Below are 15,316 nucleotides of genomic sequence, written 5' to 3'. Positions count from 1 at the left end.
GAATACTACATTCTGCACTCTCTTGTTTCCTTCTCTATGAACGGTATGTTTTGTCTGTACAGCATGCTAGAAACAATACTTTTCACTGTATGTTAATACATGAGACAATAATAAATCATATCAAAGCTTTCTCCAAATGCACCTGCAGGACAGTGCTTCAAAAACTATCTGACAAGCCTCAGATGTTGGCAGACTGTCCAAAACATGATCAGCAAGCCACCATATCTGAATGCTGACAAGCACTGGAGAATGAATATTGCTGGCAACACCCTAGAGCTGTGGGGAGTAAGGTTTTTAATTTTTGGCTGGTGTGAAACAAAGAATGCATTACATGTCAGCCCCACCCAAACAAACTACAGTTAAACCAGCCATGGGTTTAGAAACTATATGAATAGCTTTTTAAAAAAAATAGACAAAATTGATCTTCAGGCTGTGGATGTTTTCTTTAAAAGAAACAGCAGACTCACTGATTTGTATGACACAACCAAGTAATGTTTCTGATGAGGGACCCTCAGCACAATAGGAGTGTACATCAGATCTTTAGTATTTGGACAAACTTCACATATACCGTAGATCAAACTTATATGCCAACATTTAGGGCATCCTTGTAAATATCCTCCTTATCCTCCAAAGCAACGATCAGTCTTTTAATGTTGGCTTGAATCTAAAGAATCTTATGTGGGATTATGACAGTCACTCTGGTTGCTTCCTCAACTGATTATTATTCCCTTGAGCCCCAGTACGGCAAACAGACAAATCACAGATATTCCATAATCAGCCAAGATGTAGTTCCAGCAATTGCCATTTGACAAAAATCACAGAATCCCTACAGTGCAGAAGGGAACCATTTGATCCATCAAATCTGCACCGACTCTCCCACAGAGGGTCCCACCCAGGCCCTTTCCTGTAACCCCACATATTTACCCCGCTTATCCCCCAATTGAAATATTTTTGGATACTAAGGGACAACTTAGTATGACCAATCCATCTAATCTAACCTGCACGTTTTTGGAGTGTGGGAGGAAACCCGAGCCCCCAGAGGAAACCCATGCAGACTCCACACAAGCAGCCACCCAAGGCCAGAATTGAACCTGGGAGCCTGGAGCAGTGAGGCAGCAGTGTACTCCCAGGTACGTCCAGTATCACTGCCAGTGTCAGAGCCAACACCAGCAGAGACAATGGCGGCACAGTCAGGGAGGAATGGCCTTGGGGGGGGTCATAAGGTGAACATTTCCGATTAACTCCACATCTCATCAGCATGGATGTTCACTGGCTCCTGGCTGGCCCAACCATTATCTTGTAATTGAGTCTGTGTCTATATACGCACTGTTTGTGAAAGAAACTCTATACTTACCTGATGAAGGTGCAATGCTCGAATGCTCGTGCTACCAAATAAACCTGTTGGACTTTAACCTGGTGTTGTGTGACTACTCACTGTGCCTATCCCAGTCTGACGCCAGCAACTCCACATCATAGCTCCTTTAAGGCACTCCTTAAAACCGAACCATTTGACCAAGATTTCGTCCTCATATTTCTTTCAGTGACTCAATGTCAAAGCTTATTTTAGAACGCTTCTGTGAACTACCTTGCAAAATTTTACTCCATTAAAAACAGGTAGTTGCTATTTAATGGCAGACAGCTGAAGAAGTTATGTTAGACTTTCCATTAAAGAGCCAATTTATGTTGAGCTGGTACAATAATGTGGCACACACAATGTTTCAAATGATTCCCATGACAAATAAGTATTCAAATGTGCAATTACAATCCGATTTTTAAATAGTATGTAACTGCCTAGAATCTTAAAAGTCAGATTATGTTGCCCATTTTTAATCAATTATCATTTGTTGCTGGGTTATTATCATTATAGCAAAACATTTCAGGCAACTATTGTTTCTCTATAATGATTTAGGTCATTAATTTTATTGATTGTAATAGCCCAGGCGTTTTAAGTAGTTTTTCCTTTCTTGGGTATTTGCTTGATTTACAGTCTACAAATCTAGGTTACTGAAATACAGGAAGTAATTTTAACCCCCTCCAGAATGGATGGGTTTGGATTGAGATGAAAATCTTAAACCTGAATACAACATGCCTCAAACCCATCCATTTCTGAGTTTTAATGGAGCCAGGACAAGTGATGGGCAATCACTTCACTCAGCCTGGTTATTTAAATAGAATCTCTACAGTGCAGAAGGAGCCCACTAAGCCCTGCACCAATAACAACCCCAGCCAGGCCCTATCCCCGTAAACCCACGTATTTACCTTGCTAATCCCCCCTGACACTAAGGGGCAATTTACGAATTTATCAAGTTAGCTTGCACATTTTTGAAGTGTGGGAGGAAGCTGGAGCACCTGGTAGAAAATAAACATGGGGAGAATGTGCAAACTCCACAGAGAGAGAGAGTCACCTGAGGCCGGAATTGAATATAATCAAGCTGCAATTTAATCCCCATTTTAAATTTTATCCCAACCAGTTGAGAATCCTAGGTTTTGGATCTGCCCTTCCCCTGACCATGACTCTCGCTGGCTGGGGCCTAGTCCCAAAAAGCCTACCTGCCCAAAGTCAGCCAGCATCTCAAGAGGAATGGGCAATATCCTGCTCCCAGGAGGCAAGGTTAGCTGGGGAACAGGGATAAGAAAACATTAATCAGGCTCTATCACCAAATTCAGTAGGTCCATTCAGAAATCAATTCTTCCAGCCTCTGATTACTGCAACTCTGCATTCAACAAACATCACAACTATAGGGCAGCACTTTGGCACAGTGGTTAACACTGCTGCCTCACAGTGCCAGGGACCCAGGTTCAATTCCAGCCTCGAGTCACTGTCTGTGTGGAATTTGTACATTCTCTCGGTGTCTGCATGGGTTCCTTCGAGTGCTCTGGTTTCCTCCCAAAATCCAAAGATGTGTGGGATACGTGGATTGGCCATGCAAAATTGAGCCTAGTGTCAGGTCAGGGGATTATCAGAGTAAATGTGTGGGGTTATGGGAATAGGGCCTGTGTGGGATTGTGGTCAGTGCAGACTCGGTGGGCCAAATGCACTGTAGGGATTCCAAGACGATTCTATAGCTTGTATTGTATCTTGGTGTATATCATTGATTTGACTTCAAGGCATGTTCTTTAAAAGTCAGTCCCGGGACTGGTTTTTTGTTAATTACAGTTAAACAGCTTTATCTGAAGACTGCTGTAGGAAATTTAGCTGATGGAAAACCATCACCCAACAGCATGGCTATAATCACATGGAATTACAGCCCAACGATTCAAGAATGAACATAAGAAATAGGAGCAGGAGTAGGCCATCTAGCCCTTCGAGCCTGCCCCGCCATTCAATAAGATCATGGCTGATCTGTCGTGGCTCAGTTCCACATTCCCGCCCTCTCCCCATAACCCTTAATCCCCTCTCTTATCAAAACCCATCAACCCGCATCTTAAAAATATTTAGCGAGGTAGCCTCCACCACTTCAACGGGCAGAGAATTCCAGAGATTCACCACCCTTTGAGTGAAGAAGTTCTTCCTCAACTCCGTTCTAAACCATCCCCCCTTTATCTTGAGGCTGTGCCCCCTAGTCCTACTGTCCTTTCTGAGCGGGAAGAGTCTCTCCACCTCTATCCTATCCATCCCATTCATCATCTTATACGTCTCAATGAGATCTCCCCTCATTCTTCTAAACTCTAACGAGTACAAGCCTAGTTTATTCAGCCTCTCCTCATAGCTCAACCCCCTCAACTCCGGCATCAGCCTAGTAAACCTCCTCTGCACTCCCTCCAAGGCCAAAATATCCTTGCGTAAGTACGGCGCCCAAAACTGCACACAGTACTCCAGCTGCGGCCTCACCAATGCCCTATACAGCTGCAGCAAGACCTCCCTACTTTAAATTCAATCCCCCTCGCTATGAAGGCCAGCAACCCATTAGCCTTCCTGACCACCTGCTGCACCTGCAAGCTGGGTTTTTGCGACTCATGCACAAGGACCCCGAGGTCCCTCTGCACCGTCGCCTGCTGCAGTTTTTCGCCACGTAAGTAATAACCCTTCCTACCATTATTCCTACCAAAGTGGACCACCTCGCACTTGCCAACATTAAATTCCATTTGCCAGTTCCTGGCCCATTCGCCCAGCCTATCTAGATCCTTCCGTAGACTCTCCACACTCGCCGCGCAATTTGCCGTTCCACCAACCTTGGTGTCATCAGCAAATTTCAACACCATACACTCGGTTCCCTCCTCCAGATCATCTATATAAATGGTAAATAGCTGAGGCCCCAGCACCGACCCCTGGGGCACTCCACTAGTCACCAACCGCCAATCCGAATAGCACCCATTGACCCCCACTCTCTGCCTCCTATTTGACAACCAATCCTCTAACCGTACTAACAGCCTACCCCCAACTCCATGTCCCCTGACCTTCTGCAATAACCTCTTGTGAGGTACCTTGTCGAACGCCTTCTGAAAATCAAGAAAGACCACATCCACCGGCTCTCCTCTATCCACTGCCCTAGACACATCCTCATAGAACTCCAGTAAATTTGTCAGACACGACTTCCCTTTAATGAAACCGTGCTGCGTCTGCTCTATCAAGCAATTCCCCTCAAGATGCCTCACTATTTCCTCCTTGATGGAGGCCAGAAGTTTAAGCAAGCTCCTCCTCACTTTGAGGCATAAAACAAAAATAGAACAAATGTAGAGATGTCACTTTTTTTTAAAAAAAAGAGTGATCAGAAATGTTTCTAGGCTGCTATTTTGTATGGATTACTAAGCCTGATCACTTCACGACAACAGGCTAGCAAGAGGTCAAGCTTCAATTTCAATGAGATTCAGAATAAATGAGCGAGAGGATTAGAGAGCCAATTGAAGAGAATACACATTGTTGAGGACAATGAAGAGATAATTTGAGAAAAGGGAACAGCAGAAACAATAGTATGATCGAGTACCTCAAATGACAATACACAATCAAATGGACACAAGTTTTTCAACGTGTATTGAGATAAAAAGAAAGAACATGGATAGGGAGTTGTCACTTGTATAGTGAGCAGTGTGTTCAAAGTAACCTCATACGTTGCCTATCGATGCTGGCCCCTGAATATAGCTGGAAACACTATATTCTGCACTCTCTCGTTCCCTTCTCTATGAATGGTATGCTTTGTCTATACAGGATGTAAAAAACAATATTTTTTCACTGTATTCTAATACATGTGACAATAAGTCAAATCAAATTGTCCATGCTGGCACTTCAGCCGGCTGGGCTTGCTGCGGTTGTATTCAGGTCTTTACTAATTCAAGCAGGTAATCATACCATTAATCCACAAATAGCAGAGGGAACCTTATTGAAACAGGAATTGTATCAGTGTTATCTTCCTTCTGCCTTCTACAAAGCCACTATTTCTTCACTGCGATACGATTTTACAGGCACTCTGTAGTTCCTTGCTCAACTGATCATCCCCTGTGTGTGCCCAAATAGAGTGAGCACAGTCAAATTATTCAAGTCACAAATTTTATTCTGTACTAGCCAACATGCACAAAGACCTCCTTCCCGTAATTGTTGTTGGAAAACAAATCCAAGTGAAAACCTATCCACGTATTTGTCTGCCTGAACTAAAAGGCAATTGCACTGCCACAGTATGTCACTATCATCAGGGATAGGACAGTAATATCGATGGTGTCTATACTGACCTCCAAAAGGCATTTGATATAGTTTTACACAAGAGATTATGCATAAAAATGAGTGTGCAGTGGAATTGGAAGTAACCTTGTAGTATGGTTAATTGATTGCGAGATAAGAGACAGAGAATAAGGTTACAGGGCAGCATTTGACTTATGGTGTTCCCCAGAGAGCTTTGTTGGGCCTTCATCTTTTCGCTGTTAATATCAATGGCTTGAGTGAAGGATTACAGGCTAGTGTGTCCAACTTTGTGGATGACACAAAATTAAGAGGTACAACAGTTACAAAAAGGGACATGGATACATATAGTGACTGAATTCCATCTGTCCAAAGCATGAAGTAGTCAGTTTTGATCCAAGAAAGAAATCAGAATATTTATTTAAATGAGGAAAATACTAAAAGTTGTGAGAACAAAAAGATTTAAAAAGCCAAAGTACATAATCAATAAAAGTTAGCACATAACTACAAAAAGCAATCAGAAGGTTAATCTGTTCGTCTTTATCTTAAGGAGCAGGAATATAAATGGGTGCAAGTTATGCTTCAGTTTTACAGAGCTTTGTTCAAATCCAATCTAGAGTACAAAAAGAACAAAGAACAAAGAAAATCACATCACACGAATCAGCCCTTCGGCCCTCTAAGCTTGTACTGATGATACTGCCCAACTGAACCAAAACTTCAAACTCTTCCGGGGACCACATCCCTCAATTCATGTATTTGTCCAGGCGACCCTTAAAAGTTACCATCGTATCTGCTTCCATACCATCGTATCTGCTTCCAAACCTCCTCCAACAACAAGTTCCAGACACCCACCACTCTTAAAAATAAACTTGCCTCGTACATCTCCTTTAAACCTTGCCCCTCGCACCTTAAACCTATGCCCCCTAGTAATTGACTCTTCAACCCTGGGAAAAAAACTGCTGACTATCCACTCTGTCCACGTCCCTCATAATCTTGTAGGCTTCTATTAGATTGCCCCGCAACCTCTGTCGTTCCAGTGAAAATAAACCAAGTTTCTCCAACCTCTCCTCATAGCTACTGCCCTCCTTAGCAGGCAATATCCTGTACCACTCCAAAGCCTCCATATCATTCTGATAGTGTAGCGACCAGAATTGAAGACTATATTCCAAGTGTGGCATAACTAAAGTTCTATAAAGCTGCAACATGACTAGTCAATTTTTAAACCCAATGCCCCAGTCAATGAAGGCAAGCATGCTGTATGCCTTCTTGACTGTCTTCTCCATCTGTGTTGCCACTTTCAGTGACCTGTGTACCTGTACACCCAGATTTCTTTGGGTATCAATATATTCTTTAGGGTTCTGCCATTTACTGTATATTTCCTATCTGTATCAGACCTTCCAAAATGCATTACCTCACATTTGTCTGAATTAAACTCCATCAGCTATCTCTTCACCTCCAATCGATCTACATCCTGCTGTGTTCTCTGATGGTCCTCATCGCTATCCACAAATCCACCAACCTTTGTGTCGCCCGCAAACCTACTAATCAATCCAGTTACATTTTCCTCCAAAGGGACCTTGTCAAGGGCCTTACTGAAGTCTGTGTAGACAACATTCACTGCTCTACCCTCGTCAATCATCTTCATCACTTTCTCGAAAAACTCAATCAAGTTAGTGATACACAAACTCCCCTTCATAAAACCATGTTGCCCCTCATTAATACGTCCACTTATTTCCAAGTGAGAGTAAATCCTGTATTGAAGGATCCTCTCCAATAATTCCCCTACCACTGACGTAAGGCTCGCCGCTTGTAATTACCTGAATTATTCTTGCTACCCTTCTTAAACAAAGGAACAACATTATGTCCTCGCTTATAACCAGCAAGGATACAAATATTTCTCTCAAGGCCTCAGCAATTTCCTCCCTTGCCTGTCTCAGTATTCTGGGGTATATTCCATCAGGCCCTGGAGACTTGTTTATCTTAATGTTTCTCAAGGACCCCAATACCTCCTCCTTTTGATCTCAACACGACTCAAACTATCGACACATCATCTACCAAGTTCCTCTCTTTGGTGAATACTTACGCAAAGTACTCATTTAATACCTCGCTGTTTCCTCTTGCTCCACACAGATTCCCTGCATTTAAATTAGTACTGCATTTAATTGCGGGCGTAACACTTCAAGTGGGATATTAGTCTTCGTGGGTATATAGTATAGATTCACGACAAAGATACCAAGGATAATAAAAGTTAAATTATTATATGACACTGGTATACCTTTCAGAATTGTTTTAAAACATTATGTTCTGAAGCATGTATTTTTCATTGTTGCCAGGCTGTCTGATTAGAAATCCCTTTATTGCTGCTTGGATGGTTTAAATTGGGTTTTGTTTATTTTTACAATGGGCTTCATGCAGCATCTGGGATTTTATGACCTTTTGCATTGTTAGGGAAAGAATGATTGATAGGTCGGGTGACAGGTGTTCTTTCATTTTCAGTTTTGAGCTGCTGGCTGCTGTTTTAGTTTCAAAGGTGTTTGGATATCAGACTGAAAAGCAGTGTTTCTCTCCCTGGTATTGTAAATTTTGCTGGCTAGCTAGAAGCAGGTCTTCTTGCCTTCCTGGAATGAGAATTCTTTTGCAGTGGTTTACTGGCTGAAAGCTAGAGGCCAGTAGTGACATTATCTCTACCTCAAGGTCTGCTGAAAGTTACAAGGCTGGAAAGTAGAGTTTCAATTCTCCAACCAAAGGGCTGAGTTCCAGCATCACATGAGTATTCGTATTTTCTGTGCTAAACCTGTGGCAGGGGTATGTTTTAAGGAGGTTTGTTTATTTCATATTGTTGTTAAGGGTTATAAAATGTCATGGCTGTTTTTTTCTTGTTTTTAGTAGGTAAAAGTTATTCCCCTTTTATCAAACCATGTTTGATAAAAGCTCCCTATAAGTCATTTGAATCATGTCTGAAGTGAAACATCTCATGCTTACTCTAGCCAAATTCAAACTACAAAACTTATGATCCAGGCAGACTTCAGAAAATACCTTGGACTTTCTGGCCTGAATTATAACAACTAGGATAGCTGCATCAATGTATCTTGTGTTCCTGGAGTGTAGAAGCCAGTGAGGTGGAGACACTGGCAATGATAAAAGGATTCAATAGAGCAGATACAAAGAAATTATTTTCTCTGCTGAAGGAATCGAACCAAGAAACACTTTTTCCACACAAAGGGTGGTGGAAATGTGCATTATCTCCTCAAAAGGCTGAAGATGCCCCAGCTAGAGTATTGTGTCCAATTCCGAACAATGTTAAGGTCTTGGAGAGGGTGGGATGGGAATCTATTAAAATGGAATGAGGGCTGAGGGACTTTAGTTATGTGGAGTGATGAGAGAAACTGGGATTGGTTTTTACAGAGAAGATTAAAAGGAGTGTCAAAAATCATGAAGGATTTAGACAGTTTCACTCTGTTTGCACTGACAAAAGGCTTGGTAACCAAAAGGTCGCTTTAAAAGGCAATTGATAAAGGAAACAGCAGTGAGGTGAGGGAAATTTTTTTTTAAATACACACAAGCTATAATTTGGAATGCATCTGGAAACAGTCTATGGAACAGTAGTGATACTCATTGTCCATATCTGAGCCATAGGAGGAGAATTGCAAGCACCTCAAAACTCTGGAGAAGTTCCACTAGCGCTGAATTTATTGCTGCTGAGTCAGGTGAATACAAATCAATTTTCTCCCTGGGGTCATAGAATAATTAAGTACTTGCACCTTCCATAATTTTTTGAAGGTGTAACATAGAACAATTTTCAATTCTGAATGAACATTTGACCAGCTACTGTGCCTTGCCTGTGCAGAATTAGATCAGTGCTGAATACTAACAGAGGCTGTTGTGTTAACCTCTGATAATATCTAGGCGATTGGGGAGTTCATTTTCACACTATTCAGAGAAAATGGATGATTTGCAATACACTGAAAGTCTAACCAGAGGAGTCAATTAGACCCCCAGTGTTAAACTGTATCATTCCAGATAGGCATCTGCGTGACACACAGATCTGGCTTTTTAAAAAATTCAAATATCCTCAACTGAGAGAATATTCCATTCAGTCTACGTTTTTAAAAATATGTTTATAGTATCTAGCATGAAGATTAATGACTGCAAATGCAGTCGACACTTGGCTTCAGCTTGTTCTCAGCGATGAAACTCAAGGTGTTCAGCTCCTTCTTGATCGCTCTTTCCTCCACTTCGGGTGCTCTTGGGCCAGGGTATAATATTATTTAACTGGAAAGACGGCTAAACACTAGAACTCAGCTGGTCTGACAGCCTTTTTTGAGAGGGGGAGGTAATCGGCTGGGTTTTCATCCTCTAAGTGGGTCGCCGGAGTCAGGGAATTCCTGGTTCAGTCTGCTTGCCTAAGGATTTTCGTTGCTGGAGGATTACAAGCTTGAGTCAGGCTAGACAACTGAAAGAGTTGGGAGACAGGCACAGGGGCTGCCGGGTGCCACGTCAGTCCAGGTAATAATGAAAAATGTAAGACCCTCTAGCCCTCACACATCTGCCCTCCCTCCTCTCTCTATGCCCCTTCCATGCTACCTTTTTACATTCATTCATGTGGGTGTCACTGGCTGTGCCAGCATTTATTGCCCATCTTTAATTACCCTTGGACTTAATTCTTTTTGGAGACATTTAAGAGTTAGCCACATTGCTGTGGCTCTGTAGTTACATATAGGCCTGACCAGGTAAGGACGGCAGATTTCCTTCCTTAAAGGGAGGTGAATGAATCAGATGGGTTTTTATGACAATTGATAATTCGTGGTCATCATAAGACTTTTAATTCCAGATTTTTGTTTAATTCCTTATCTTGGGAGCCTACTGTCAACAGGGGTAAACATTGTCGATGAGGTTTCCCACACCTTCACTGTGCCAGCACTGCCTTTGGTCACCTTAGGAAGAGTGTGTTTGGAGACCAGGACCTCAGACCTGGCAAAAGACAAGGCAGTAACCAATTTCAGTCAGAAGTGCCCAGTGGATGATTCTGATCGACACAAATGCCAATGGACCAGTGAGGAGGCACTGATGTAGTGGAATGGTCATTAGACTAGTAAGTTTAAGACTGGTAATACTCCAGGATCCTGAGTTCAAATCCCACCATGGCAAATTGTGCAAGTCATATGATGACCACAGACTTTTAAAAAATGTCAAATTATGAGAAGGAGATCTGTTATTCTTACATAGTCTGGTCTATATGTGACCCTAGTCCCATAGCAACATTGCTGACTCTTAAATGGCCTAGCAATGGCAACTAGGGATGAGCAACAAATGCTGACTTTGCCAGCAACACCCATATCCCATGGAGAAATGGCAGGGTGCTCTGAATTTTGCCAGAACCACTTGGCACCAAACCTCATCACAAACATGGAGACAAGGGCTGAATTCTAGAGAGGAGATAAAACTGTCTGCCTTGACACCAAAGAACCATTTCTCTGAGTGAAGCACCAAGGAATTTTGATGCCTATTGTCTTCAGTTTCACCAAGAGGTCAATGGCACAACACACAAGGTTACAATGGGCTCCAGTACATTGCTCAGCAACATTCTAGGCCCATGCCTTTTCCACTGCTTCATCAATGATCACCCCTCCATATGGTGGGAATGTTCCCTGATGACCGTACTAGTATTCAGTTCCACTTGTAATTCCTGAGTTAAGTAATCCATGTCCTCACGTAACAAAATCTGGGTCTTGCTTGGGCTAATCTATAACACAAACACTTCTTCCCACTCAAGCAGCAGACAATGACCATCTCCAAAAAGAGAGATGGACCAACTACTGAAACTCAATGGCATTACCATCACTGACTCTCACAGCATCAACATTTTGGGGACATCCACTGACTAGAAACTCAACTTGACTAGTAACATACAGACTTTGGCTACTACAGCAGGTCAAGAGACTTGGTTTGTTCCAGGCAGCTCACTTCCTGACCCTGCAACATCGTTCCACCACCTAGAAAGCAGGGAGGGTGTGAAAGGATACTCTCAATCTTTACTGGATGGCTAAAATGCAAAGCTGAAGACGTCAGCACCATCCAGGACAAAGCTGTCTACTTAAACAGCTCACCAGCTTAAATAGCCATTCCGTCCATCCTTGGCGCATACTCCTGTATATAAGCATATACTACAGTGACTATCTATTTGCAGCAAGGTGGCGAATTTCTTTGGCAAATTTCTTTTCCATCACTAAAAAGGACAAGGACAGTGAGCACACGCAAATACGAACACGTCCAAAGCACCATGATCAACGTTCCCTCTAAGCTGTGCAAGCGAGCAGTCATGCAGAAATTGTGAAGGTGCAATTCTGGGAACAAACAACAAATTCAAGAAAGAAATATCTATGTTTCTGAGGAAACACAGTGTGAAGAGGTATGAGGAGCAGCCACACTCTGCAAACTTAATAGAAAAAACACTGGCTCTATATCACTATTCCTCCCAAGGCTTTTTTCTTACAGATGCACCATAGAAAACAGGACGTATCACAGCTTAATACGTCTCCTGCTCTTAATACAAAAGGGTTGTGAAGCAAAAACAGAAAGCGCTGGAAAATCTCAGCAGGTCTGACAGCATCTCTGGGTTGAGAATAGAGCCAACATTTCGTGTTTAGATGACCCTTCATCAGAGCTTGAACTGTGAATGTAGCCCAGAACATCATGCAAACCAGCCTGCCATCCATTGATTCCACCTCCACTTCCCACTGCCTCAGGAAACAGTCAGCGCAATCAAGGACCCCACGCATCCGGACATACTTTCTTCCATCTTCTTCCGTTGGGAAATAGATGCAAAAGATCATGTACCAACCGATTCAAGGACAGCTTTTTCTATGACCTTATATAAAGTCAAAACCTTATATTTTTTGACACCATGGCTGACTGTAACACTACATTCTGCACCCTCTCCTTTCCTTCTACCCTATGTACTCTATGAACAGTATAGTCTGTATAACATGCAAGAAACAATATTTTCCACTGTATACCAATATATAAAGTTTATTTATTATCACAAGTAGGCTTATATTAACATTACAATTGAATTATTATGAAAATCCTCTAGCCACCACATTCCAGTGCTTGTTTGGGCATACTGAGGGCAGATTTAGCATGGCCAATACACCTAACCAGTATGTCTTTCAGACTGTGGGAGGAAACTGGAGCACCTGGAGGAAACCCATGCAGACACAAGGAGAACGTGCAAACTCCACACTAGTGACCCAAGCCAGGAATCGAACCTAGGTGCCTGGCACTGTAAGATAGCAGTGCTAATCACTGTACCATCTTGTGACAACACTAAATCAAATAATCAAAGGCTGGATAAACTCGTCTTGGAACTCCCTGTTTAATAGCATTGTAGGAATAACTTCACCACACGGACTGCAGCAGGTGAAGGTGGCGTTAAGTGTAGTTCCTAATGGGTGAGTGTCAACAATGCCCCTGCCTGGGCAATGAACAGAAAATAGAATGCACTTACTTTGAAATCAAATTAACCCTCCACCCAGCACGAAAACAAAAACAGGGCTATGCAAGTTTTTAGGAGAATGTCATCTGAAACACACGAGTGACTATTTCAAGATTTCCCGTCTCAAATACGCGAGGTGATTGGATAAGTGGCAAATTTTGTGGCGATTGTCACTGCTGTAACTGGGAAAAATTCGCGGTTTCGCCCACAGCTAGCTGCAGCATTCGCCCGGAGGGGAGGGGGGGTGGTCATCACTCATTTCACAGAAATGTGAGAGGCAAACATTTCCCCGGAGACAGGGCGAAACAAGTTGAAAATTAAAAACACACACACAGTAAAGACATGTGCATTGTGAAGCATAGAAAGATACATAAAGTTTCAGCAGGGCAACAGCTGAAGACTAGACTGGAAAATGCTTTACCATACAACGTCTCATCAGACAACTGGTGTTGGTCTTCTCCCTCCTCCGCTTACCTGGTGTAGAGTGTCTGCGGGCAGCTGGGAAGCTCGGAATAACTCGCCAACTTTAGTTCCGGCCGCAACTCTGCCTGTGGAATCGGTGTCTGGCAGAGTGAGTGAGAATAGGTCGGAGTAGAGCCTCTCCTCTTGCTCACTCAGAGGCATCCCCCCCGGAGCCCAGCAGTCCCGGGACATTGCGCTGCCGCCTGGCACTCAGCTCTCTCTTTGAACCACTTGTCTGTATCTATTTCCCTAGGATGCAATGTATCTATTTCCTCCCCTCAGCAGCCACCGCCATTTCTTTAAGCTGCCGACTTGACGTCAGCGCCGCCCTTGCTGCAGGATTCAATCCAGCTGTCCCTGCAGCTCCCCCCCCTCCTCCCAACCCCTGGGCGCCCTGTCCTGCACCCCAGGGTGCCTTCAATATCTGGCGCTACTTTCGATCCCCATCTGCAAAAATAATACTTTTTTTTAAAATGAACAGCTTCGGAACTATATTTGCATAAGACACCAGTATTTGCAAGGCACAGGTAAGATCTATTCGTCAAAGCTGAGCCAAGTTCAGGTTTATGTCAGGAGGAGCAATGCAAATTCGCTTTTGTATATACATTAAAGAAGTTGTCAGACCCGCCTGCAGTATTTTCCAAAACGAGCAGCCTGGAGCAGAGATGTTTACAAAGAGGATGCAGAGAATAGCACAGCACTTTACACTACAGATGAGGAGTATTTTTTTGCGAGAATGTTTCTTGGGGCATACGTTGACATGGACAGGCTGATCAGTCTTCAATTGGCCATTTCATTAAAGATTCATTCATTTCAAGCACCTATCAGAGCAATTTTTTTTTAAAAAATACAAACAAGTGAATTTCTGGGATGGCAAACCTCTCCTTTCCCTGAATTTCGGGTGCTTGACGCGAGTTGGAACAAAAGAAAACCAGTTCAACTGAAAGTATTCGTCAGGCATCCCAAGTGACAGCTGATCGCAGCGGGGTTTGGAAGAGGGTTAGGCAGAAGAGGGTCACCGAGAATGGAAAGGAGCGAGCCGCTGTACAGAAACGACAGTAACTTTCTAACCCACATTAAGTGTTACACCTACTTTTCAGCTTCATACAAATTCAGTCCAGAGGGACGGTTCTGAGAAACATTCTTTTTCACGGTGACATACGATCAAGCTTTGACAAAGGGTCATCTGTCTTTTTTCTCTCCTTACAGATGCTGCCAGACCTGCTAAGGTTTTCCAGCGTTTTCTCTTTTGGTTTCAGATTCCAGCATCTGCAGTGATTTGATTTTTTTAATGACATAAAGTTCATTTTACCATAACGCTGATTTGTCGATAAATTTTCCAGAAAATCTCCTTTACACCAATAGTTTTATTTTCCCCATTCTATTTTCAGGATCTCTTCAGGAGGGCTGGGCTGATTTGCAATTCGTCAACCTTGATGCACAAAGGAATTTTTTTTGTTTACTGTTTCCTATTGCACGTTCTTTCTCATTTAATTTATTTGCCTGTAGGGCGGCATGGTAACACAGTGGTTAGCAAGGACCAGGGTTCAGTTCCGGCCTGGGGTGATTGTTTACACATTCTTCCTGTGTCTGCATGGATTTCCTCACACAGTCCAGAGATGTGTGAGTTAGGCTGATTGGCCATGCTAAATTGACCCTAGTGTCAAGGGGATTAAATATGTGGAGTAATGGGGGGGAGGAAAAGAGATGTCATGCAACATTAACCAAACTGGACTTAGTCTCTGGCG

General features: G+C 42.9%; 1 protein-coding gene across 3 annotated transcripts in view; it reads right to left on the bottom strand.

Moving 5' to 3' along the window:
- Positions 1-13,886, bottom strand: part of reps2 (RALBP1 associated Eps domain containing 2) — a 172,870-nt gene extending 158,984 nt beyond the window's left edge. For all 3 annotated transcript variants that reach the window (XM_080204035.1, XM_080204033.1, XM_080204034.1), the window contains exon 1: positions 13,581-13,886. In XM_080204035.1, coding sequence (XP_080060161.1) covers positions 13,581-13,760 — 180 coding nt within the window. In that variant the 5' untranslated portion in view covers positions 13,761-13,886. The remainder of the gene's footprint in view (positions 1-13,580) is intronic.
- Positions 13,887-15,316: the final 1,430 nt, after the last annotated feature.

This window comes from Carcharhinus amblyrhynchos, chromosome 15 (assembly GCF_965287045.1).
Source record: "Carcharhinus amblyrhynchos chromosome 15, sCarAmb.v2.hapA, whole genome shotgun sequence".
Lineage (NCBI taxonomy): Eukaryota > Metazoa > Chordata > Chondrichthyes > Carcharhiniformes > Carcharhinidae > Carcharhinus > Carcharhinus amblyrhynchos.
The sequence above is the reverse complement of the archived record's forward strand: the minus strand, read 5'-3'. Positions and strand labels throughout refer to the sequence as shown.